The sequence below is a fragment of the Oncorhynchus masou genome, chromosome 9 (assembly GCF_036934945.1).
Source record: "Oncorhynchus masou masou isolate Uvic2021 chromosome 9, UVic_Omas_1.1, whole genome shotgun sequence".
Taxonomy (NCBI): domain Eukaryota; kingdom Metazoa; phylum Chordata; class Actinopteri; order Salmoniformes; family Salmonidae; genus Oncorhynchus; species Oncorhynchus masou.
This window is the reverse complement of record NC_088220.1, coordinates 4,790,073-4,816,726: the sequence shown is the minus strand read 5'-3', so window position 1 is coordinate 4,816,726 and position 26,654 is coordinate 4,790,073. Positions and strand designations below refer to the sequence as shown.

The following is a 26,654-nucleotide window of genomic DNA, read 5'->3' as shown; positions in this document are numbered from 1 at the left end:
AACATTGCCAAAGCAAGTGAGGTAGATAATATATAAAGTGAATATATAAAGTGAAAAACAATACAAATTAACAGTAAACATTACACATACAGAAGTTTCAAAACAATAAAGACATTACAAATGTAATATTATATATATACAGTGTTTTAACTATGTACAAATGGTTAAAGGACACAAGATAAAATAAATAAGCATAAATATGGGTTGTATTTACAATGGTGTTTGTTCTTCACTGGTTGCCCTTTTCTCGTGGCAACAGGTCACAAATCTTGCTGCTGTGATGCTGCTGTGGAATTTCCCCCAGTAGATATGGGAGTTTATCAACATTGGATTTGTTTTCGAATTCTTTGTGGATCTGTGTAATCTGGGGGAAATATGTCTCTCTAATATGGTCATACATTTGTCAGGAGGTTAGGAAGTGCAGCTCAGTTTCCGCCTCATTTTGTGGGCAGTGAGCACATAGCCTGTCTTCTCTTGAGAGCCATGTCTGCCTACGGCGGCCTTTCTCAATAGCAAGGCTATGCTCACTGAGTCTGTACATAGTCAAAGCTTTCCTTACTTTTGGGTCAGTCACAGTGGTCAGGTATTCTGCTGCTGTGTACTCTCTGTTTATGGCCAAATAGCATTCTTGTTTGCTTTGTTTTTTTGTTAATTCTTTCCAATGTGTCAAGTAATTCTCTTTTTGTTTTCTCATGATTTGGTTGGGTCTAATTGCGCTGCTGTCTCTCTCCTGTCTCTCTCTCTCTCACCTCTCTCCTGTCTCTCTCTCCTGTCTCTCTCTCTCTCTCTCTCTCTCTCTCTCTCTCTCTCTCTCTCTCTCTCTCTCTCTCTCTCTCTCTCTCTCAATTCAAGGGCTTTATTGGCATGGGTAACATGTGTTAACATTGCCACAGCAAGTGAGGTAGATAATATATAAAGTGAAATAAACAATAGAAATTAACAGTAAACATTACACATACAGAAGTTTCAAAACAATAAAGACTTTACAAATGTCATATTTTATATATATATATATATACACAGTGTTTTAACAATGTACAAATGGTTAAAGGACACAAGATATAAAATAAATATGGGTTGTATTTACAATGGTGTTTGTTCTTCACTGGTTGCCCTTTTCTCGTGGCAACAGGTCACAAATCTTGCTGCTGTGATGGCACACTGTGGAATTTCACCCAGTAGATATGGGCTTTTATCAAATTGGATTTGTTTTCGAATTCTTTGTGGATCTGTGTAATCTGAGGGAAATATGTCTCTCTAATATGGTCATACATTGGGCAGGAGGTTAGGAAGTGCAGCTCAGTTTCCACCTCATTTTGTGGGCAGTGAGCACATAGCCTGTCTTCTCTTGAGAGCCATGTCTGCCTACGGCGGCCTTTCTCAATAGCAAGGCTATGCTCACTGAGTCTGTACATAGTCAAAGCTTTCTTTTAATTTTGGGTCAGTCACAGTGGGTAGGTATTCTGCTGCTGTGTACTCTCTGTGTAGGGCCAAATAGCATTATAGTTTGCTGTTTTTTCGTTAATTCTTTCCAATGTGTCAAGTAATTCTCTTTTTGTTTTCTCATGATTTGGTTGGATCTAATTGTGCTGCTGTCCTGGGGCTTGAGTAGGGTGTGTTTGTGAACAGAGCCCCAGGACCAGCTTGCTTAGGTGACTCTTCTCCAGGTTCATCTCTCTATACGTGATGGCTTTGTTATGGAAGGTTTGGGAATCGCTTCCTTTTAGGTGGTTATAGATTTTAATGGCTCTTTTCTGGATTTTGATCATTAGTGGGTATCGGCCTAATTCTGCTCTGCATGCATTATTTGGTGTTCTACGTTGTACACCAAGGATATTTTTGCAGAATTATGCGTGCAGAGTCTCAATTTGGTGTTTTGTGAATTATTTTATTACCATTATTTTGGTCTTACTGAGATTTACTGTCAGGGCCCAGGTCTGACAGAATCTCTGCATAAAATCTAGGTGCTGTTGTAGGCCCTCCTTGGTTGGTGACAGAAGCACCAGATCATCAGCAGACATTTGACTTCGGATTCTAGTAGGGTGAGGCCGGGTGCTGCAGACTTTTCTAGTGCCCGCACCAATTCGTTGATATATATGTTGAAGAGGGTGGGGCTTAACCTCTAGCGTTGAGCAATCCCATATCCGGGAGCGTAATCATAGCCTCAAGCTCATTTAGCATAACGCAACGTTAACTATTCATGAAAATCTCAAATTAAATGAAATAAATATATTGGCTCACAAGCTTAGCCTTTAGTTAACAACACTGTCATCTCGGATTTTCAAAATATGCTTTTCAACCATAGCCACACAAGCATTTGTGTAAGAGTATTGATAGCTAGCATAGCATTAAGCCTTGCATTCAGCAGGCAACATTTTCACAAAAACAAGAAAAGCATTCAAATAAAATCATTTACCTTTGAAGAACTTCGGTTGTTTTCAATGAGGAGACTCTCAGTTAGATAGCAAATGTTCAGTTTTTCCAAAAATATTATTTGTGTAAGGAGAAATCGCTCCGTTTTGTTCATCACGTTTGGCTAAGAAAAAAAAGAAAATTCAGTCATTACAACGCCAAACCTTTTTCCAAATTAACTCCATAATATCGACAGAAACATGGCAAACGTTGTTTAGAATCAATCCTCAAGGTGTTTTTCACATATCTATTCGATGATAAATCATTCGTGGCAGTTGCCTTTCTCCTCTGAACCAAATAGAAAAGTGGACGCATCTGGAGATTGCGCAATAATTTTGACGGAGGACACCAAGCGGACACCTGGTAAATGTAGTCTCTTATGGTCAATCTTCCAATGACATGCCTACAAATACGTCACAATGCTGCAGACACCTTGGGGAAACGACAGAAAGTGTAGGCTCATTCCTGGCGCATTCACAGCCATATAAGGAGACATTGGAACACAGCGCATTCAAAATCTGGGGCATTTCCTGTATGAAATTTCATCTTGGTTTCGCCTGTAGCATTAGTTCTGTGGCACTCACAGACAATATCTTTGCAGTTTTGGAGACGTCAGAGTGTTTTCCTTCCAAAGCTGTCAATTATATGCATAGTCGAGCATCTTTTCATGACAAAATATCTTGTTTAAAACGGGAACGTTTTTTTATCCAAAAATTAAAAGAGTGCCCCCTATATCGAAGAAGTTATGCTCACCCCACGACCCTGTGTGAAGAAATTTGTGTGTTTTTTGCCAATTTTAACCGCACACTTGTTGTTTGTGTACATGGATTTTATAATGTCGTATGTTTCACCCCAAACACCACTTTCCATCAGTTTGTATAGCAGACCCTCATGCCAAATTGAGTCGAAGGCTTTTTTAAAATCAACAAAGCATGAGAAGACTTTGCCTTTGTTTTGGTTTGTTTGGTTGTCAATTAGGGTGTGCAGGGTGAATACATGGTCTGTTGTACGGTAATTTGGTAAAAAGCCCATTTGACATTTGCTCAGTACATTGTTTTCATTGAGGAAATGTACGAGTCTGCTGTTAATGATAATGCAGAGGATTTTCCCAAGGTTACTGTTGATGCATATTCCACGGTAGTTATTGGGGTCAAATTTGTCTCCACTTTTGTGGATTGGGGTGATCAGTCCTTGGTTCCAAATATTGGGGAAGATGACAGAGCTAAGGATTATGTTAAAGAGTTTTAGTATAGCCAATTGAAATTTGTTGTCTGTATATTTGATAATTTCATTGAGGATACCATCAACACCACAGGCCTTTTTGGGTTGGAGGGTTTTTATTTTGTCCTGTAACTCATTCAATGTAATTGGATAATCCAGTGGGTTCTGATAGTCTTTAATAGTTGATTCTAAGATCTGTATTTGATCATGTATATGTACCTACCATAGGAGTCCCCTCGAAGCCGACCATTGACTATGTACATAGTCAGCGTGCGACAGAGCTGCAGGAGTTGTGACCCGTTTTTGTTGGTTATGTTGTCATAGTTGTGCCTAGGGGGGCATATGTGGGAGGGAATGCTGTCACCTCCAGGCAGGTGCTTGTCCCCGTGTGCTGAGGGTGTCAGGTTCTTGTCCGGTTCTGGCATTTAGGTCGCCACAGACTAGTACATGTCCCTGGGCCTGGAAATGATTGATTTCCCCCTCCAGGATGGAGAAGCTGTCCACATTAAAGTATGGGGATTCTAGTGGGGGGATATAGGTAGCACACAGGAGGACATTTTTCTCTGTTAGGATAATTTCCCTTTGAATTTCTTGCCAAATGTAGAATGTTCCTGTTTTGATTAATTTAATGGAGTGAGTTAGGTCTGATCTATACCAAATTAGCATACCCCCTGAGTCCCTTCCCTGTTTCACACCTGGTAGTTTGGTGGATGGGACTACCAGCTCTCTGTAACCTAGAGGGCAACCAGTGGGTCCGTCTCCACTATACCAGGTTTCTTGTAGGATTACAATGTCTGTATTACCGATTTCTTTGGTGAAGTCCGGGTTCCTGCTCTTTAGGCCAAAGGCAGATGACCTCAGGCCTTGGATATTCCAGGATGATATAGTGAAGGCTTTTTGTTCCATAGAGTGTCCAATGTTGTTGGTCGTGGTTTGGCCTCAGGCCAGTAAGTCAAATCAAATCAAATCAAATTTATTTATATAGCCCTTCGTACATCAGCTGATATCTCAAAGTGCTGTACAGAAACCCAGCCTAAAACCCCAAACAGCAAGCAATGCAGGTGTAGATGCACGGTGGTTAGGAAAAACTCCCTAGAAAGGCCAAACCCTAGGAAGAATACTGGATATAAATACTGGAGGCTGAGACGGGAGGGGTCAGGAGACACTGTGGCCCCACCCGAGGACACCCCTGGACAGGGCCAAACAGGAAGGATATAACCCCACCCACTTTGCCAAAGCACAGCCCCCACACCACTAGAGGGATATCACAGTAAGTGTGAGCAGAGCCTGCTGAGCATCTGGTACATGCCATTGGCTTGGGCGAGTGTGAGAGTGGGGGTTGGGACTGTTTGCCCGCTCACTACCTGGGCGTATGTGTGGCTTACATGTTGAGGCCCTCTTTGCGGGGGTGGGGTGCATGGGGTGGGCAGGAGTGGCATAGGTCTGATCTGAGGGGGCCTAAATGGGGTGTGGGCATGGTTGACGTGGGGGGTGTTGATTGGATGGGATGGGGTGGGGTTGTGGATGTGTCTGGGGGTGCTGTGGTCTGGATGTAATTCCTCTTGGCGTGGGTCCTCTATGTGTAGGTCCAGGGGGGGGTCCTGCAGGTCTGGGAGGGTGTCTCGCTGGTCTGGGTGGGGTGTCTATGGATCTGTTGCTCCTGTGTGAAGTTTTGGGGATACGTTTGAGAGCGATGTCCTTTAGAGTTCGGGCAAAGGTGGGCACTGCTGCCTTGTAGACCTGGTCATAGAGGCTGTTCAAGTCCAGTGTGGAGTGGTGGGCCAGGAAAACATTTGTTTTTGAGGCACACGCCCGGGAAATACTTGCATTTACCATTGTGGCAGGCTGGAAGTCTTTTCGTGGTAGCAGGGTGGAGATAACCACTTGTGCATTAGGGAAAGTAGAAGAAGCCTTTTCAATCACTCCCTTCAGTGCTGTGGCCACCCTTTCCTGCTGTGCTCTCAGGTCGTTTGTGCCTGTGTGTATTATTATGTGGCTGGGTGAGCTTAGTTGGTCCTCAGACAGAAGGTCGAGGGCGCGCTGGGTGTTTGGACACCAGAGTTTAAACACACTGTGTTTGGGAAAAAGTGTTTTTTCTTCTATATATTTCCCATTTGAGTTCATAAGTAATACAATCTGTGTCTTGTGTTTGTCCTCAGTGGGTGTGGGGGGGTTGTCAGAAGGGCTATCAGGGTGGCTGACGGGGGGTGCTCAGAGGGGGTGAGAGCCGCTGGGCTTGGGGTTCTTCATTTGTCTGTTCTGCTGTGATGTCGACTCTATGGTCAGGGTCTGGTGTGGACTGTTCTGCTGTGATGTCGAGACTTTTGTTGGGTGCTGAGGTGGGCTGATCTGCTGGCTTCTCTGTGGGGGTGGCCACCTCTCTAGTGGGTTGTTCTCTGTCACACGCCGTCCCCCTCACCCTCTCCTCCATCCCCCTCACCCTCTCCTCCATCCCCCTCAACCTCTCTTCCACCAGCAGTCTGATCCTCTCCTCTAGTGCTCTGTTCTTCTCCTGATCCTGCTCTTTCTCCTGTTGAAGTTGTCTCACCACTATCCAGGGTGCAGATATGTCTCTCTCCACCTCCAGCATTCCGGGTCTGGTTAAGGGGGTGTTTTTGTGCTGGACTGTTGTCTGGGTCTGTGCTGACTGAAGTGTAATCACCTGCTGTTCCAGCTCCACCTGCCTTACCTCCAGCTGGGTGAATTTATCCTTCATTTCAATGAGGGAGTAGTAATCTGTGCTGGGAGGTTGACTCTCCGCTGGGGGTTGCTCATCTGTGGGGTTACATAATGAAGAGGTCTGGTCTGACCCGCTCGGGGTGGGGGTATCTTTGTCAAGGGAGAGTTTCTCCTGCTGGGCTGATTCTTTAATTTGATGAAAGTCCAGCTGAAACTGTTTGGGGTTACCCTGTACCAGTACTGTTCCGGACTTATAGAGGTTTATATTAGCTGACTCAGAGTCCTCGTTGTCAAGTATTCTGAGGGGTTAGGGTTATTCCACCCCTCATTAACCCCCCCCCTCTCTTAACAAAGGGGTAGTGTGCTAATATAGCACTGTGCCATGCCAGGGGATGGTTTGTGTGGAAGGTAATGATGTTGCTGATGTTCCCATTTTTGTAATAGTCAGCAAAAAGTGTCTCTTGATTTTTCATAAGGAGCTTAATTTTGTAATCTTTTCTTGCCTTATCATTCTTTACATTCACAGGGTACTGTATTTTAATTACCTCTGAACAGCGGGAGGGAGCTTCTAAGGCCTCTCCATTTGGTTGGGGTAGACTGTGTAACTCTCCTGCCATTGTTGGGCTAATGGGCTTTGACACCTCTCACTTGACACGTCAGTGCTAGTTGAAGCTGTATCAAGTTTGGCAGAATTATGTTAGAATTCAGTCCTTATAAAGTAATGTTGTGTATTTTTCTTCTTGGCTTTTGGAAATAAAATATAGTTTCCGACTAAACATTACTCACTCAGTTCCAGGTTGGATGGTGTTTTCAGGTTTCTGTTGTTTTCCAGTGAATTTTCTGTATAGAGTAATCATCCTTGGTAGTTGTGAACCTTCCAGGTGATTCGTAATTCCGTCCAAAATCAGGTTGTAGGTTTTAAGTTTTGATTTGAAGTGGGGGTTATATTGTAGAGGGTAGAATCCAGTATGTGTTCCTGACAAAAAATCAAAATGTATCTATCTTTTTTTAAGAAAAGAAAATGCTGAGAAATGCAGGAGCTCATCTGACCGTGACCTCTGCTCTCTCTCTCCTTTACCCCTCTCTGTCTCCTCTGTCTCTAGTCATGTGTGTAGCAGGGATCGGTCTGGTGATGCTCTTCTTCAGTTGGCTGCTGTCCATCTTTAGAGCTAAATACCATGGATACCCTTACAGGTAATAAACACACACACACACACACACCAACTTTTCACTCTGTTGTCTGACTGACTGTTTGTGTTTCCAGTTTCCTGTTGAGTTAGAGAGCTGGGAGGAAGAAGCCTGGATGCTCCATAGTGCCTCGGACGCCTCACAGACCAGAACACTGTTCATCTGGGGTTATCTCCTCTTCTGTTGCTGGAAACTACCAGGAAGACATTGTTTACATTGACATTCACAAAGTTCACAATGTCTTTTTATTAATAAATACTGTACATGAATATAAACGTAATCCATTAAATGTAGATATGAAGGTGACCATTGACAGCAGCAGCAGACGGGTCATAACAGTTAGTCAGTGTTCAACATAGTGGTGAGATGGAAGGAGGGGAGAGGCATAAGGATGTTCAATCTACATGGAGGAGGGTAGGGGCATAAGGATGTTCTATCTACATAGGGTAGGGGCATAAGGATGTTCAATCTACATGGAGGAGGGGGTTAAGGATGTTCTATCTACATGGAGGAGGGGGGTTAAGGATGTTCTATCTACATGGAGGAGGGGGGGTTAAGGATGTTCTATCTACATAGGGTAGGGGCATAAGAATGTTCTATCTACATGGAGGAGGGGGGTTAAGGATGTTCTATCTACATGGAGGAGGGGGGGTTAAGGATGTTCTATCTACATAGAGTAGGGGCATAAGGATGTTCTATCTACATGGAGGAGGGCGGTTAAGGATGTTCTATCTACATGGAGGAGGGGGGTTAAGGATGTTCTATCTACATGGAGGAGGGGGGGTTAAGGATGTTCTATCTACATAGAGTAGGGGCATAAGGATGTTCTATCTACATGGAGGAGGGGGGTTAAGGATGTTCTATCTACATGGAGGAGGGGGGTTAAGGATGTTCTATCTACATAGAGTAGGGGCATAAGGATGTTCTATCTACATGGAGGAGGGGGTTAAGGATGTTCTATCTACATGGAGGAGGGGGGTTAAGGATGTTCTATCTACATTGAGGAGGGGAGGGGCATAAGGATGTTCTATCTACATGGAGGAGGGGGGTTAAGGATGTTCTATCTACATGGAGGAGGGGGTTTAAGGATGTTCTATCTACATGGAGGAGGGGGGTTAAGGATGTTCTATCTACATAGAGGAGGGGAGGGGCATAAGGATATTCTATCTACATAGAGGAGGGGAGGGGCATAAGGATGTTCTATCTACATAGAGTAGGGGCATAAGAATGTTCTATCTACATAGAGGGGAGGGGCATAAGGATGTTCTATCTACATGGAGGAGGGGGGTTAAGGATGTTCTATCTACATGGAGGAGGGGGTTAAGGATGTTCTATCTACATGGAGGATGGGGCATAAGAATGTTCTATCTACATAGAACATCCTTATGCCCCTCCCCTCTATCTACATAGAGGGGAGGGGGGATAATGATGTAATATCTACATAGAGGGGAGGGGGAATAATGGTGTAATATCTACATAGAGGGGAGCGGGGATAGTGTTGTAATATCTACATAGAGGGGAGGGGGATTAATGATGTAATATCTACATAGAGGGGAGGGGGGGATACTGATGTAATATCTACATAGGGGGGGGGGGTAATGATGTAATATCTACATAGAACATCCTTATCCCCCCCTATCTACATAGTGGAGGAGGGGAGGGGGAATATGGATGTTATATCTACATAGAGGAGGGGGGATAAGAATGTTTTATCTACATGGAGGTGGGTAGGGTGGATAAGGACGTTCTATCTTCATAGAGGAGGGGAGATAAGAATGTTCTATCTACATAGAGGAGGGGTGTTAAGGATGTTCTATCTACATGGAGGAGGGGAGGGGGGATAAGAATGTTCTATCTACATAGAGGAGGGGGGATAAGGATGTTCTATCTACATAGAGGAGGGGGGATAAGGATGTTCTATCTACATAGTGGAGGGGTGTTAAGGATGTTCTATCTACATGGAGGAGGGGAGGGGGGATTAGAATGTTCTATCTACATAGAGGAGGGGGGATAAGGATGTTCTATCTACATGAAGGAGGGGAGGGGGTATAAGGACGTTCTATCTACATAGAGGAGGGGGGATAAGGATGTTCTATCTACATAGTGGAGGGGAGATAAGGATGTTCTATCTACATAGTGGAGGGGAGATAAGGATGTTCTATCTACATAGTGGAGGGGATAAAGTTGCTATATCTGCATAGAGGAAATGGGGGAGGGGATATTGATCTGCAGTGTTTGAGAGAATGGAAAGGGTCTGTAACTGAGTGTTGGGGTTAGAGAACAGAGAGGTTCTGTAACTGAGTGTTGGGGTTAGAGAACGGAGAGGGTCTGTAACTGAGTGTTGGGGTTAGAGAACGGAGAGGGTCTGAGTGTTGGGGTTAGAGAACGGAGAGGGTCTGTAACTCGGTGTTGGGGTTAGAGAACGGAGAGGGTCTGTAACTGAGTGTTGGGGTTAGAGAACGGAGAGGGTCTGTAACTGAGTGTTGGGGTTAGAGAACGGAGAGGGTCTAACTGAGTGTTGGGGTTAGAGAACGGAGAGGGTCTGTAACTCGGTGTTGGGGTTAGAGAACGGAGAGGGTCTGTAACTGAGTGTTGGTGTATGGAGGGTTATGTGATATCTGACTGAGCTGCTGTATGTCTCTGTCTGTCTCAGGTGGTGATGATGCTTGTTGCCATTAAAGTGCCTTAATGACTATTCCGCCTCCTGTGGATGTTTGCAGTCTTCTGTCTCCTCACAACAGTCCTCACAAATTAGCAATGTACCAGAATGACAGCCCAAACAGCACAACCCGTCATTCTGTTACCTAACTTTGCATCTCCACTGTTCTTCAAGTAAATATGTTTTTGTGAACTGTTCAGTGGAAAGTGTTCAAAGTAGTCCTTGTGCAAACAGTTGTATGGTTTGTTCAATTTTGAAATCATTGATTTAAAGTGAAAAATCTGATTGTTTGTGTCATTCTGTTACTGTGGAATATACCATTAACATCTGTGCTATAGACTGGCTGTCATCTGGCCCTGCAGCGTTTATCCACCTTTAACCCCTAGGTCTGGCTGTCGTCTGGCCCGGCAGCATTTGGCCATCTCTAACCCCTAGGACTGGCTGTCCTCTGGCAGCGTTTAGTCACCTTTAACCCCTAGGGCTTGCTGTCGCCTGGCCCGGCAGCGTTTAGTCACCTTTAACCCCTAGGGCTTGCTGTCGCCTGGCCCGGCAGCGTTTAGTCACCTTTAACCCCTAGGGCTTGCTGTCGTCTTGCCTGGCAGCGTTAAGCCACCTTTAACCCCTAGGACTGTCTGTCATCTAGCCATGCAGCGTTTAGCCACCTTTAACCCCTAGGACTGGCTGTCATCTGGCAGCGTTTATCCACCTTTAACCCCTAGGTCTGGCTGTTGTCTGGCCCAACAGCATTTGGCCACCTTTAACCCCTAGGACTGGCTGTCATCTGGCAGCGTTTAGCCACCTTTAACCCCTAGGACTGACTGTCATCTGGCCCTGCAGCGTTTAGCCACCTTTAACCCCCAGGACTGGCTGTCGTCTGGCACGGCAGCGTTTGGCCACCTTTAACCCCTAGGGCTTGCTGTCGTCTGACCTGGCAGCGTTTAGTCACCTTTAACCCCTAGGGCTTGCTGTCGTCTGGAATGGCAGCGTTTAGTCACCTTTAACCCCTAGGGCTTGCTGTCGTCTGGCCTGGCAGCGTTCAGTCACCTTTAACCCCTAGGGCTTGCTGTCGTCTTGCCCGGCAGCGTTCGGCCACCTTTAACCCCTAGGGCTTGCTGTCGTCTGGCCCGGCAGCGTTCGGCCACCTTTAACCCCTAGGGCTTGCTGTCATCTTGCCTGGCAGCGTTTAGCCACCTTTAACCCCTAGGACTGTCTGTCATCTGGCCCTGCAGCGTTTAGCCACCTTTAACACCTAGGACTGGCTGTCATCTGGCCTGGCAGCGTGTAGCCAACTTTAACCCCTAGGACTGTCTGTCGTCTGGCCCCGCAGCGTTTGTCAACCTTTAACCCCTAGGGCTTGCTGTCGTCTGGCCTGGCAGCGTTTAGTCACCTTTAACCCCTAGGGCTTGCTGTCGTCTGGCCCGGCAGCGTTCGGCCACCTTTAACCCCGAGGGCTTGCTGTCGTCTGGCCAGGCATTGTTTAGCCACCTTTAACCCCTAGGACTGGCTGTCTTCTGGCCCGGCAGAATTTGGCCACCTTTAACCCCTAGGACTGGCTGTCGTCTGGCCCGGCAGCGTTTGTCAACCTTTAACCCCTAGGGCTTGCTGTCATCTTGCCCGGCAGCGTTTGGCCACCTTTAACCCCTAGGGCTTGCTGTCGTCTGGCACGGCAGCGTTTAGTCACCTTTAACCCCTAGGGCTTGCTGTCATCTGGCCCGGCAGCGTTTAGCCACCTTTAACCCCTAGGGCTTGCTGTCGTCTGGAATGGCAGCGTTTAGTCACCTTTAACCCCTAGGGCTTGCTGTCGTCTGGCCTGGCAGCGTTCAGTCACCTTTAACCCCTAGGGCTTGCTGTTGTCTTGCCCGGCAGCGTTCGCCACCTTTAACCCCTAGGGCTTGCTGTCGTCTGGCCCGGCAGCGTTTAGCCACCTTTAACCCCTAGGGCTTGCTGTCATCTTGCCTGGCAGCGTTTAGCCACCTTTAACCCCTAGGACTGTCTGTCATCTGGCCCTGCAGCGTTTAGCCACCTTTAACACCTAGGACTGGCTGTCATCTGGCCTGGCAGCGTGTAGCCACCTTTAACCCCTAGGACTGGCTGTCTTCTGGCCCGGCAGAATTTGGCCACCTTTAACCCCTAGGACTGGCTGTCGTCTGGCCCGGCAGCGTTTGTCAACCTTTAACCCCTAGGGCTTGCTGTCATCTGGCCCGGCAGCGTTTGGCCACCTTTAACCCCTAGGGCTTGCTGTCGTCTGGCACGGCAGCGTTTAGTCACCTTTAACCCCTAGGGCTTGCTGTCATCTGGCCCGGCAGCGTTTAGCCACCTTTAACCCCTAGGGCTTGCTGTCGTCTGGCCTGGCAGCGTTTAGTCACCTTTAAACCCTAGGGCTTGCTGTCGTCTGGCCTGGCATCGTTTAGTCACCTTTAACCCCTAGGACTGGCTGTCATCTGGCAGCATTTAGCCACCTTTAACCCCTAGGACTGGCTGTCATCTGGCAGCGTTTAGCCACCTTTAACCCCTAGGACTGGATGTCATCTGGCAATGTTTAGCCACCTTTAACCCCTGGACTGGATGTCATCTGGCCCAGCAGCGTTTGGCCACCTTTAACCCCTGGACTGGATGTCATCTGGCCCGGCAGCGTTTAGCCACCTTTAACCCCTAGGACTGAATGTCATCTGGCCCGGCAGCGTTTAGCCTCCTTTAACCTCTAGTACTTTTTATTTATTTTTTTATTTTATTTCACCTTTATTTAACCAGGTAGGCTAGTTGAGAACAAGTTCTCATTTACAACTGCGACCTGGCCAAGATAAAGCATAGCAGTGTGAACAGACAACACAGAGTTACACATGGAATAAACAATTAACAAGTCAATAACACAGTAGAAAAAAAGGGGGAGTCTATATACAATGTGTGCAAAAGGCATGAGGAGGTAGGCGAATAATTACAATATTGCAGATTAACACTGGAGTGATAAATGATCAGATGATCATGTACAGGTAGAGATATTGGTGTGCAAAAGAGCAGAAAAGTAAATAAATAAAAACTGTGGGGATGAGGTAGGTGAAAATGGGTGGGATATTTACCAATAGATTATGTACAGCTGCAGCGATCGGTTAGCTGCTCAGATAGCTGATGTTTGAAGTTGGTGAGGGAGATAAAGGTCTCCAACTTCAGCGATTTTTGCAATTCGTTCCAGTCACAGGCAGCAGAGTACTGGAACGAAAGGCGGCCGAATGAGGTGTTGGCTTTAGGGATGATCAGTGAGATACACCTGCTGGCGCGCGTGCTACGGATGGGTGTTGCCATCGTGACCAGTGAACTGAGATAAGGCGGAGCTTTACCTAGCATGGCCTTGTAGATGACCTGGAGCCAGTGGGTCTTGCGACGAATATGTAGCGAGGGCCAGCCGACTAGAGCATACAAGTCGCAGTGGTGGGGAGTATAAGGTGCTTTAGTGACAAAACGGATGGCACTGTGATAAACTGCATCCAGTTTGCTGAGAAGAGTGTTGGAAGCAATTTTGTAGATGACATCGCCGAAGTCGAGGATCGGTAGGATAGTCAGTTTTACTAGGGTAAGCTTGGCAGCGTGAGTGAAGGAGGCTTTGTTACGGAATAGAAAGCCGACTCTTGATTTGATTTTCGATTGGAGATGTTTGATATGGGTCTGGAAGGAGAGTTTGCAGTCTAGCCAGACACCTAGGTACTTATAGGTGTCCACATATTCAAGGTCGGAACCATCCAGTGTGGTGATGCTAGTTGGGCATGCGGGTGCAGGCAGCGATCGGTTGAAAAGCATGCATTTGGTTTTACTAGCGTTTAAGAATTGAAGCTCATTTGGAGTTTAGATAGCACAGTGTCCAATGACGGGCCGAAAGTATATAGAATGGTGTCGTCTGCGTAGAGGTGGATCAGGGAATCGCCCGCAACAAGAGCAACATCATTGATATATACAGAGAAAAGAGTCGGCCCGAGAATTGAACCCTGTGGCACCCCCATAGAGACTGCCAGAGGACCGGACAGCATGCCTTCCGATTTGACACACTGAACTCTGTCTGCAAAGTAATTGGTGAACCAGGCAAGGCAGTCATCCGAAAAACCGAGGCTACTGAGTCTGCTGATAAGAATATGGTGATTGACAGAGTCGAAAGCCTTGGCAAGGTCGATGAAGACGGCTGCACAGTACTGTCTTTTATCGATGGCGGTTATGATGTCATTTAGTACCTTGAGTGTGGCTGAGGTGCACCCGTGACCGGCTCGGAAACCAGATTGCATAGCGGAGAAGGTAAGGTGGGATTCGAGATGGTCAGTGACCTGTTTGTTGACTTGGCTTTCGAAGACCTTAGATAGGCAAGGCAGAATGGATATAGGTCTGTAACAGTTTGGGTCCAGGGTGTCTCCCCCTTTGAAGAGGGGGATGACTGCGGCAGCTTTCCAATCCTTGGGGATCTCAGACGATATGAAAGAGAGGTTGAACAGGTTGGTAATAGGGTTTGCGACAATGGCGGCGGATAGTTTCAGAAATAGAGGGTCCAGATTGTCAAGCCCAGCTGATTTATACGGGTCCAGGTTTTGCAGCTCTTTCAGAACATCTGCTATCTGGATTTGGGTAAAGGAGAACCTGGAGAGGCTTGGGCGAGGAGCTGCGGGGATGCCGGAGCTGTTGGCCGAGGTTGGAGTAGCCAGGCGGAAGGCATGGCCAGCCGTTGAGAAATGCTTGTTGAAGTTTTCAATAATCATGGATTTGTCGGTGGTGACTGTGTTCCCTAGCCTCAGTGCAGTGGGCAGCTGGGAGGAGGTGCTCTTGTTCTCCATGGACTTCACAGTGTCCCAGAACTTTTTGGAGTTGGAGCTACAGGATGCTAACTTCGGCCTGAAGAAGCTGGCCTTAGCTTTCCTGACTGACTGCGTGTATTGGTTCCTGACTTCCCTGAACAGTTGCATATCGAGGGACTGTTCGATGCTATTGCAGTCCGCCACAGGATGTTTTTGTGCTGGTCGAGGGCAGTCAGGTCTGGAGTGAACCAAGGGCTGTATCTGTTCTTAGTTCTGCATTTTTTGAACGGAGCATGCTTATCTAAAATGGTGAGGAAGTTACTCTTAAAGAATGACCAGGCATCCTCAACTGACGGGATGAGGTCAATGTCCTTCCAGGGTACCCGGGCCAGGTCGATTAGAAAGGCCTGCTCACAGAAGTGTTTTAGGGAGCGTTTGACAGTGATGAGGGGTGGTCGTTTGACTGCGGCACCGTAGCGGATACAGGCAATGAGGCAGTGGTCGCTGAGATCCTGATTGAAGACAGCGGAGGTGTATTTGGAGGGCCAGTTGGTCAGGATGACGTCTATGAGGGTGCCCTTGCTTACAGAGTTAGGGTTGTACCTGGTGGGTTCCTTGATGATTTGTGTGAGATTGAGGGCATCTAGCTTAGATTGTAGGACTGCCGGGGTGTTAACTTCTTGAAACTCCCCATCCCGGATCCGGGTTTGTGACTAAAGCCTCAGGCTCATTAGCATAACGCAACGTTAATGATTTCTGAAAATTGCAAATAAAATGAAAATAATGCGTCTGCTCTCAAGCTTAGCCTTTTCTTAACAACACTGTCATCTCAGATTTTCAAAATATGCTTTTGAACCATAGAAATTGACTAATTTGTGTAAGAGTATGCAAAGCTAGCATAGCATTTTGAGTAGCATTTAGCACGCAACATTTTCACAAAAACCAGATAACCAAATAAATAAAATCATTTACCTTTGAAGAGCTTCTGATGTTTTCAATGAGGAGACTCTCAGTTACATACCAAATGCGCAGTTTTTCCTGAAAGCGTCTGTGTGTAGGAGAAATCGTTCCGTTTTCTACATTTGGTCTGGCTACCGAAACGAACCGAAAATTCAGTCACCTACAACGTAAAACTTTTTCCGGATTAACTACATAATATCGACCGAAACATGGCAAACGTTGTTTGGAATCAATCCTCAAGGTGTTTTTTCACATATCTCTTCATTGATATGCAGTTCGTGGAAGCTTGCTTTCCTCTCTGTATCGCATGGAAAAATACTGGCAGGTGACTTTTGCGCACCAATTTCGGCGCAGGACACCGGGCGGACACCTGGTAAATGTGGTCTCTTATGGTCAATCTTCCAATGATCTGCCTACAAATACGTCACAATGCTGCAGACACCTTGGGGAAACGACAGAAAGGGCAGGCTCATTCCTCTCGCATTCACAGCCATATAAGGAGACAATGGAAAACAGAGCCTCAAAAATCCTTGTCATTTCCTGGATGCCATCTCATCTTGGTTTTGCCTGAAGCTCACGTTCTAGGGCACGCACAGAGTATATCTTGGTATTTCTGGACACGTCAGAGTGTTTTCTTTCGAATGGTATCAATTATATGCATAGTCGAGCATCTTTTTGGGACAAAATATCTTGTTTAAAACGGGAACGTTTTTCATCCAAAAATGAAATAGCGCCCCCATAGATGTAAGAGGTTAAGCATATCCCAGTTTAGGTCACCTAACAGAACAAACTCTGAAGCTAGATGGGGGGCAATCAATTCACAAATGGTGTCCAGGGCACAGCTGGGAGCTGAGGGGGGTCGGTAGCAGGCGGCAACAGTGAGCGACTTATTTCTGGAGAGAGTAATTTTCAGAATTAGTAGTTCGAACTGTTTGGGTATGGACCTGGAAAGTATGACATTACTTTGCAGGCTATCTCTGCAGTAGACTGCAACTCCTCCCCCTTTGGCAGTTCTATCTTGACGGAAGATGTTATAGTTGGGTATGGAAATCTCTGAATTTTTGGTGGCCTTCCTGAGCCAGGATTCAGACACGGCAAGGACATCAGGGTTAGCAGAGTGTGCTAAAGCAGTGATTAAAACAAACTTAGGGAGAAGGCTTCTGATGTTGACATGCATGAAACCAAGGCTTTTTCGATCACAGAAGTCAACAAATGAGGGTGCCTGGGGACATGCAGGGCCTGGGTTTACACATCACCCGCGGAACAGAGAAGGAGTAGTATGAGGGTGCGGCTAAAGGCTATCAAAACTGGTCGCCTAGAGCGTTGGGGACAGAGTATAAGAGGAGCAGGTATCTGGGCATGGTAGAATATATTCAGTGCATAATGCGCAGACAGGGGTATGGTGGGGTGCGGGTACGGCGGAGGTAAGCCCAGGCACTGGGTGATAATGAGAGAGGTTTTATCTCTGGACATGCTGGTTGTAATGGGTGAGGTCACCGCATATGTGGGAGGTGGGACAAAGGAGGTATCAGCGGTATGAGGAGTGGGACAAGGAGCTCCATTGTGAACTAAAACAAAGATAACTAACCTGAGAAACAGTATAGAAGGCATATTGACAATTGAGAGAGACATACAGCGAGGCATACAGTAATCACAAGTGTTGAACTGGGAAAGCTAGCTAAAACAGTGGGTGAGACAACAGCTAATCAGCTAGCATAACAACAGCAGGTAAAATGGCATTGACTAGGCAACGGGGCCGACAGATAAAACAAACAAGCAGAATGGAGTACCGTGATTAATGGACAGTCCAGCGTGCATCAGCTATGTAGCCAAGTGATCAGAGTCCAGGGGGCAGGGGGGCTGGACTGGCGAGTGTTATCCATTTTAAAAAACTAACAATGACTACATAGCTTGTAGCTAGTTAGCTGGTTAGCTTCTGGAGGTTCTTGAGTGTGTTCTAAAAATTAAAAATAATAGCGATTCCGTATCACATTGGGTGAGGCAGGTTTCCGGAAGGTATAAACAAATTTTAAAAATAAATCAGGAAGAGATAGAAAGGGTTAGGGTTATGGGCCACTGCGTGTTTGGGACGCGGCGATGCAGACGGTTAGCAGGCCTGTGCTAACAAGCTAACAGATTAGCAGGCCTGTGCTAACAAGCTAACAGATTAGCAGGCCGGGGTAAACAAGGTAGTAGTTAGCGGACCTGGGCTAAACAAGCTAGCAGTTAGCATGCCGAATTAGCAAGCAAGGAGATAGCGATAGCGATAATCAGCAATACAAAATTGGGTTTAATTATTTATTTACTAAATACCTAACTAATCACACAGAATTACATATACAAAGAATAAATTATACTTGGATAATTCTTTACGTCATAGGAAAACGTCCCTAGCAGGCGGAACAGATATGACAGCTTGTAACACAAAGGAAAAGGGGTGGGGTTTTAGTGAAAGAGCGGGAGACTGGGGAACAAAGGGAAGAAGCTGTGCTATCGTAAATACAGTATCTTATGTATTCTAAATTACCGCCCATTTGGAAAAGGAAAATGCAATACATATTTACTCTGAGCTGCGCTTCAGTAGGTTGGTGGTAGATGGAAGGCCATGTTGCCAAACCGAGTCCTTTTTCCTTTGAAGAATGTCTCTGGTGGTCACTTGGATAAGTTGTAGTAACGTCGTTGTGTGGTAGATGGGATACTCTGTCTGTTCCTTCCTAACCTGCGTTTGCAGCTGCGGTCGCCAACTTCACTTCTGTCGTTAATAAGAGTTCAAAGTTCATTCCATTCGCAACCAAAGCTCATGCTGATGTTGGCTTCGTTCTGTAGTTTTATCTGAACCATTCTGACATGGGATCGTCATCCTCACATCCGCGGAACAGAAAGTTATGTTGTCGTCAAGAGCTTATATAGGAAGGAAGAGGAGGGTGTGTTTGAAATGTTTTATAGCCCTTCTTTCTTCACAGGGGAGGGCCACTGATTGAGCAGAGCCCTATCTTATGAAAATCAAAATCTCACATTTTAGAAGCTAAAATCACATTTCACCCCATCACAAAAAATGTCATATTCAAACACTTAAATTGAACAACAATTCCATGTGAATCTGATAACTCTGATTTGTAGACTTTCCACTGTAGTGTTTGTCATTTTATCATTGATGAGAATGTCTCAGATGACAACCGAACTGACATGATATTCAATAAGTACCACCGCATATGTTCAATTGATCGGATTACCAGAATATAGTACATTTCCCCCACATACTGATGTTACCAGAATCTCTATGTTAACCAATTTTTTTTTAAATGTAACCTCAGTAGGTTAGAGAGAGGAAAAAGGGGGGTAGAGGTATTTATGACTGTCATAAACCAACACCCAACGTCATGACAATAACTACTACTATATTCATATATACCTACTACTATATCATATATATTACATATATAATGACTACAATGTTCATAAACACAACCATTTAAAGGTTTGGGGTCACATAGAATAGTCTTTGTTTTTGAACAATGTATTTATCAGCTACCTGTATCTCTAATATAACCATCTTTTAATCAGCTACCTGTATCTCTAATATAACCATGTATTAATCAGCTACCTGTATCTCTAATATAACCATCTTTTAATCAGCTACCTGTATCTCTAATATAACCATGTATTTATCAGCTACCTGTATCTCTAATATAACCATCTTTTAATCAGCGACCTGTATCTCTAATATAACCATGTATTTATCAGCTACCTGTATCTCTAATATAACCATGTATTAATCAGCTACCTGTATCTCTAATATAACCATCTTTTAATCAGCGACCTGTATCTCTAATATAACCATGTATTTATCAGCTTCCTGTATCTCTAATATAACCATGTATTTATCAGCTACCTGTATCTCTAATATAACCATGTATTAATCATCTACCTGTATCTCTAATATTACCATGTATTTATCAGCTACCTGTATCTCTAATATAACCATGTATTTATCACCTACCTGTATCTCTAATATAACCATGTATTTATCAGCTACCTGTATCTCAATTAGAACCATGTATTAAGTAGCAGATCTGAACATGAAACAGAACACTCTGAATGGAATTTCTGCACTTTGTCCACACACACATACACATTACCAAACGTTCCCCGCACTTCACACACTTCAAACAAGCTTCCTGAATAATGATGAGCTCATGGTACAATAGGACAGGAGATGGGAGGGGGTTGAACACACAGACAGAACGTTGGAAGACCACCACTCAAAGGAGATGGAGCGATGGAGAGAGACGGATGGATGGAGGGAGAGGGAGGGATGGATGGAGGGAGAGGGAGGGATGGAGAGAGAGAGAAAGCATTTGTCTTAGTTGAACTGAGATGAAGGGAGGCGTGTGGTGTGTTTCTGTTTGGAGTGGCATATGATTACCCTCTCATTTCCTCTCAGCTCTTCCCACTCTCTCCATCTCTCCGTCTCTCCATCCTTCCATCTCTCCCCTCCTCCCTCTCATCTCTCCCCTCATCCCTCCATCTGTCTGTGTTTGGATTTCACAGAAATAACCTGTTGCATTCAGGGGCAGACTGACATATAGGCAGACCTCTATAGCATATACACACATCTAAATTGACAGACTTTTTCAACACACACACACATTCACACAGCTATGAGAGAGACAGATGATTTAGTCTGGTTTACTACTCAATGTTAGTACACGGTGAGTTAGTTTTGAGGTTGTGTGGCTGGTTGACTGGCTGGGATGGGACAATCTAGGGTCTAGCATTCTACAGGGACGGAGGACAACAGGAAGGTGAAGCCTGAAAAAGACCAAATGTGAAGGTATTTGTCTAGGGTTCCTCACTTCACACTTCTCCTCTCTTCATCCCACTAGTCCTTTCCTCTTTTCCTCTGTCTCTCTCTCTCCTTCTCTCCTCTCTCCTTCTCTCCTCTCTCCCTCTCTCTTCATCTCCCTTTCTGTCCCTCACGCTCTCTCTTTCCTCTCTCCCTCTCATTTTCTTTCCTCTTCTCTCCTTCTCCCCCCCATCTTTCTCCTCCCTCTCTCTCCTTCGTTACTCATCCCATTCTTTGTTTCTGTGACCAGGTGGTTGCTATGGTGGCCAAGGTTGTCTCCATGGTGATGGCAGCTTGTTGGTTACGTTTGGTTATGTTTCTGGACAATCCATGTCCTGGCTGACCTTCACACTGTGTGTCTAGATGACGGGGCAGGTGTTGGGTGAGGGTACTGAGCTGGCGTCTCAGAGGCTGTCAGTGAAGACATGGCTGGACGAGGAATGCGAGAGAGCAGACAGCAACCTGAGTCATCTGAGTCGGTATGAACACACACACACACACACATTTATTTTCCAGCAGCACACCATCCAATTTTCCACCGCTGGCTTGCCAGTGACCAGTGTTCCACTATTAAAATGACCTGTGTTCCATATCTATATACAGCAGCAGCCTCTGAGAGGCAGGGTAAATGGGTGTTTACCATAGCTACTAGCAGGATGTCTGTCAGGTCAGGTGTTTACCATAGCTACTAGCAGGATGTCTGTCAGGTGTTCAACATAGTTACTAGCAGGATGTCTGTCAGGTGTTTAACATAGCTACTAGCAGGATGTCTGTCAGGTGTTCAACATAGTTACTAGCAGGATGTCTGTCAGGTGTTCAACATAGTTACTAGCAGGATGTCTGTCAGGTGTTCAACATAGCTACTAGCAGGATGTCTGTCAGGTGTTCAACATAGTTACTAGCAGGATGTCTGTCAGGTGTTTAACATAGCTACTAGCAGGATGTGTGTCAGGTGTTTAACATAGCTACTAGCAGGATGTCTGTCAGGTGTTTAACATAGCTACTAGCAGGATGTGTGTCAGGTGTTTAACATAGCTACTAGCAGGATGTCTGTCAGGTGTTTACCATAGCTACTAACAGGATGTCTGTCAGGTGTTTAACATAGTTACTAGCAGGATGTCTGTCAGGTGTTTACCATAGCTACTAACAGGATGTCTGTCAGGTGTTTAACATAGCTACTAGCAGGATGTCTGTCAGGTGTTTAACATAGCTACTAACAGGATGTCTGTCAGGTGTTTAACATAGCTACTAGCAGGATGTCTGTCAGGTGTTTAACATAGCTACTATCAGGATGTATGTCAGGTCAGGTGTTTACCATAGCTACTAGCAGGATGTCTGTCAGGTGTTTACCATAGCTACTAGCAGGATGTCTGTCAGGTGTTTAACATAGCTACTATCAGGATGTCTGTCAGGTGTTTAACATAGCTACTAACAGGATGTATGTCAGGTGTTTAACATAGCTACTAGCAGGATGTATGTCAGGTCAGGTGTTTACCATAGCTACTAGCAGGATGTATGTCAGGTGTTTAACATAGCTACTATCAGGATGTCTGTCAGGTGTTTACCATAGCTACTAGCAGGATGTCTGTCAGGTGTTTAACATAGCTACTAGCAGGATGTCTGTCAGGTGTTTAACATAGCTACTAGCAGGATGTCTGTCAGGTGTTTAACATAGCTACTATCAGGATGTCTGTCAGGTGTTTAACATAGCTACTAACAGGATGTATGTCAGGTGTTTAACATAGCTACTAGCAGGATGTATGTCAGGTCAGGTGTTTAACATAGCTACTAGCAGGATGTCTGTCAGGTGTTTAACATAGCTACTAGCAGGATGTCTGTCAGGTGTTTAACATAGCTACTAGCAGGATGTCTGTCAGGTGTTTAACATAGCTACTAGCAGGATGTCTGTCAGGTGTTCAACATAGTTACTAACAGGATGTCTGTCAGGTGTTTACCATAGCTACTAACAGGATGTCTGTCAGGTGTTTAACATAGCTACTAGCAGGATGTCTGTCAGGTGTTTAACATAGTTACTAACAGGATGTCTGTCAGGTGTTTAACATAGCTACTAGCAGGATGTCTGTCAGGTGTTTAACATAGCTACTAGCAGGATGTCTGTCAGGTGTTTAACATAGCTACTAACAGGATGTATGTCAGGTGTTTAACATAGCTACTAGCAGGATGTCTGTCAGGTGTTTAACATAGCTACTAGCAGGATGTCTGTCAGGTGTTTAACATAGCTACTAGCAGGATGTCTGTCAGGTGTTTAACATAGCTACTATCAGGATGTCTGTCAGGTGTTTAACATAGCTACTATCAGGATGTCTGTCAGGTGTTTAACATAGCTACTAGCAGGATGTCTGTCAGGTGTTTAACATAGCTACTAGCAGGATGTCTGTCAGGTGTTTAACATAGCTACTAGCAGGATGTCTGTCAGGTGTTTAACATAGCTACTAGCAGGATGTCTGTCAGGTGTTTAACATAGCTACTATCAGGATGTCTGTCAGGTGTTTAACATAGCTACTAGCAGGATGTCTGTCAGGTGTTTAACATAGCTACTAGCAGGATGTATGTCAGGTCAGGTGTTTACCATAGCTACTAGCAGGATGTATGTCAGGTCAGGTGTTTAACATAGCTACTAGCAGGATGTATGTCAGGTCAGGTGTTTAACATAGCTACTATCAGGATGTCTGTCAGGTGTTTAACATAGCTACTAGCAGGATGTCTGTCAGGTGTTTAACATAGCTACTAGCAGGATGTATGTCAGGTCAGGTGTTTACCATAGCTACTATCAGGATGTCTGTCAGGTGTTTAACATAGCTACTAGCAGGATGTCTGTCAGGTGTTTAACATAGCTACTAGCAGGATGTATGTCAGGTGTTTAACATAGCTACTAGCAGGATGTATGTCTGTCAGGTGTTTAACATAGCTACTAGCAGGATGTATGTCAGGTGTTTAACATAGCTACAAGCAGGATGTCTGTCAGGTTAGGTTTTTAACATAGCTACTAGCAAGAAGTCTGTCAGGTTAGGTATTTAACATAGCTCCTTGCAGGATGACTAGTAGGGGGGCGGGTTCAATGTACATATTCCCAGTGAACATTTGATTAATTGTTCAGCAATCTGATGGCTTGGGGGTGGAAGCTGTTCGGCAGTCTGATGGCTTGAGGGTGGCAGCTGTTCGGCAGTCTGATGGCTTGGGGGTGGAAGCTGTTCGGCAGCCTGATGGCTTGGGGGTGGAAGCTGTTTGGCAGTCTGATGGCTTGGGGGTGGAAGCTGTTTGGCAGTCTGATGGCTTGGGGTAGAATCTTTTTGAAGGTCTGATAGCTTGGGGGTGGAAGCTGTTTGGCAGTCTGATGGCTTGAGGGTGGAAGCTGTACGGCAGTCTGATGGCTTGGGGGTGGAAGCTGTTTGGCAGTCTGATGGCTTGGGTGTGTAAGCTGTTTGGCAGTCTGATGGCTTTGGGGTGGAAGCTGTTTAGCAGTCTGATGGCTTGGGGGTAGAAGCTGCTCAGCAGTCTAATGGCTTGGGGCTTGAAGCTGTTCAGCAGTCTGATGGCTTGTGAGTGGAAGCTGTTCAGCAGTCTGATGGCTTGAGGGTGGAAGCTGTTCAGTAGTCTGATGGCTTGAGGGTAGAACCTGTTTTGCAGTCCGATGGCTTGGGCTTGGAAGCTGTTTTGCAGTCTGATAGCTTGGGGGTGGAAGCTGTTTGGCAGTCTGATGGCTTGGGGTAGAATCTGTTTGAAGGTCTGATAGCTTGGGGGTGGAAGCTGTTTGGCAGTCTGATGGCTTGAGGGTGGAAGCTGTACGGCAGTCTGATGGCTTGGGGGTGGAAGCTGTTTGGCATTCTGATGGCTTGGGTGTGTAAGCTGTTTGGCAGTCTGATGGCTTTGGGTGGAAGCTGTTTAGCAGTCTGATGGCTTGGGGGTAGAAGCTGCTCAGCAGTCTAATGGCTTGGGGCTTGAAGCTGTTCAGCAGTCTAATGGCTTGGGGGTAGAAACTGTTCAGCAGTCTGATGGCTTGGGGTTGGAAGCTTTTCAGCAGTCTGATGGCTTGTGGGTGGAAGCTGTTCAGCAGTCTGATGGCTTGAGGGTGGAAGCTGTTCAGTAGTCTGATGGCTTGAGGGTAGAACCTGTTTTGCAGTCCGATGGCTTGGGCTTGGAAGCTGTTTTGCATTTACATTTACATTTACATATTTTGCAGTCTGATAGCTTGGGGATGGAAGCTGTTTGGCAGTCTGATGGCTTGGGGTAGAATCTGTTTGAAGGTCTGATAGCTTGGGGGTGGAAGCTGTTTGGCAGTCTGATGGCTTGAGGGTGGAAGCTGTACGGCAGTCTGATGGCTTGGGGGTGGAAGCTGTTTGGCATTCTGATGGCTTGGGTGTGTAAGCTGTTTGGCAGTCTGATGGCTTGGGGGTGGAAGCTGTTTAGCAGTCTGATGGCTTGGGGGTAGAAGCTGCTCAGAAGTCTCATGGCTTGGGGGTAGAAGCTGTTCAGCAGTCTCATGGCTTGGGGGTAGAAGCTGTTCAGCAGTCTCATGGCTTGGGAGTGGAAGCTGTTCAGCAGTCTGATGGCTTGGGTGTGGAAACTGTTCAGCAGTGTGAAGGTTTGGGGATGGAAGCTTTTCAGCAGTCTGATGGCTTGTGGGTGGAAGCTGTTTGGCAGTCTGATGGCTTGGGGGTGGAAGCTGTTTGGCAGTCTGATGGCTTTAGGGTAGAAGCTGTTCTGCAGTCTGATGGCTTGGGGGTAGAAGCTGTTTGGCAGTCTGATGGCTTGGGGGTGGAAGCTGTTTAGCAGTCTGATGGCTTGGGGGTAGAAGCTGTTCAGCAGTCTAATGGCTTGGGGGTAGAAGCTGTTCAGCAGTCTAATGGCTTGGGGGTAGAAGCTGTTCAGCAGTCTCATGGCTTGGGGGTAGAAGCTGTTCAGCAGTCTCATGGCTTGGGGGTGGAACCTGTTCGGCAGTCTGATGGCTTGGGAGTGGAAGCTGTTCAGCAGTCTGATGGCTTGGGGGTGGAAGCTGTTCAGAAGTCTGATGGCTTGGGGGTGGAAACTGTTCAGCAGTCTGATGGCTTGGGGGTAGAAGCTGTTCAGCAGTCTCATGGCTTGGGGCTGGAACCTGTTCGGCAGTCTGATGGCTTGAGGGTAGAAGCTGTTTGGCAGTCTGATGGCTTGAGGGTAGAAGCTGTTCAGCAGTCTGATGGCTTGGGGGTGGAAGCTGTTTGGCAGTCTGATGGCTTTAGGGTAGAAGCTGTTCAGCAGTCTGATGGCTTGGGGTGGAAGCTGTTTGGCAGTCTGATGGCTTGGGGGTAGAAGCTGTTCAGCAATCTGATGGCTTGGGGTGGAAGCTGTTTGGCAGTCTGATGGCTTGGGGGTAGAAGCTGTTCAGCAGTCTCATGGCTTGGGGGTAGAAGCTGTTCAGCAGTCTCATGGCTTGGGAGTGGAAGCTGTTCAGCAGTCTGATGGCTTGGGTGTGGAAGCTTTTCAGCAGTCTGATGGCTTGTGGGTGGAAGCTGTTCAGCAGTCTGATGGCTTGAGGGTGGAAGCTGTTCAGTAGTCTGATGGCTTGAGGGTAGAACCTTTTTTGCAGTCCGATGGCTTGGGCTTGGAAGCTGTTTTGCATTTACATTTACATTTACATATTTTGCAGTCTGATAGCTTGGGGGTGGAAGCTGTTTGGCAGTCTGATGGCTTGGGGTAGAATCTGTTTGAAGGTCTGATAGCTTGGGGGTGGAAGCTGTTTGGCAGTCTGATGGCTTGAGGGTGGAAGCTGTACGGCAGTCTGATGGCTTGGGGGTGGAAGCTGTTTAGCAGTCTGATGGCTTGGGGTGGAAGCTGTTTGGCAGTCTGATGGCTTGGGGGTAGAAGCTGTTCTGCAGTCTCATGGCTTGGGGGTAGAAGCTGTTTGGCAGTCTGATGGCTTGGG

The 26,654-nt window shown here is 46.1% G+C and overlaps 2 protein-coding genes across 2 annotated transcripts in view; both read left to right on the top strand.

Annotated features, from left to right (window-relative positions):
* LOC135545446 (magnesium transporter protein 1-like) overlaps positions 1–10,195 on the top strand; it is a 34,221-nt gene extending 24,026 nt beyond the window's left edge. Inside the window, exons 9-10 of the mRNA XM_064973066.1 lie at positions 7,416–7,506; positions 7,577–10,195. Coding sequence (XP_064829138.1) covers positions 7,416–7,506; positions 7,577–7,592 — 107 coding nt within the window. The 3' untranslated portion in view covers positions 7,593–10,195. The remainder of the gene's footprint in view (positions 1–7,415; positions 7,507–7,576) is intronic.
* A 10,902-nt stretch (positions 10,196–21,097) lies between these two features.
* The window catches only part of LOC135545445 (cyclic nucleotide-gated cation channel-like), a 56,855-nt gene continuing 51,298 nt past the window's right edge, over positions 21,098–26,654 (top strand). Inside the window, exon 1 of the mRNA XM_064973065.1 lies at positions 21,098–21,213. Coding sequence (XP_064829137.1) covers positions 21,098–21,213 — 116 coding nt within the window. The remainder of the gene's footprint in view (positions 21,214–26,654) is intronic.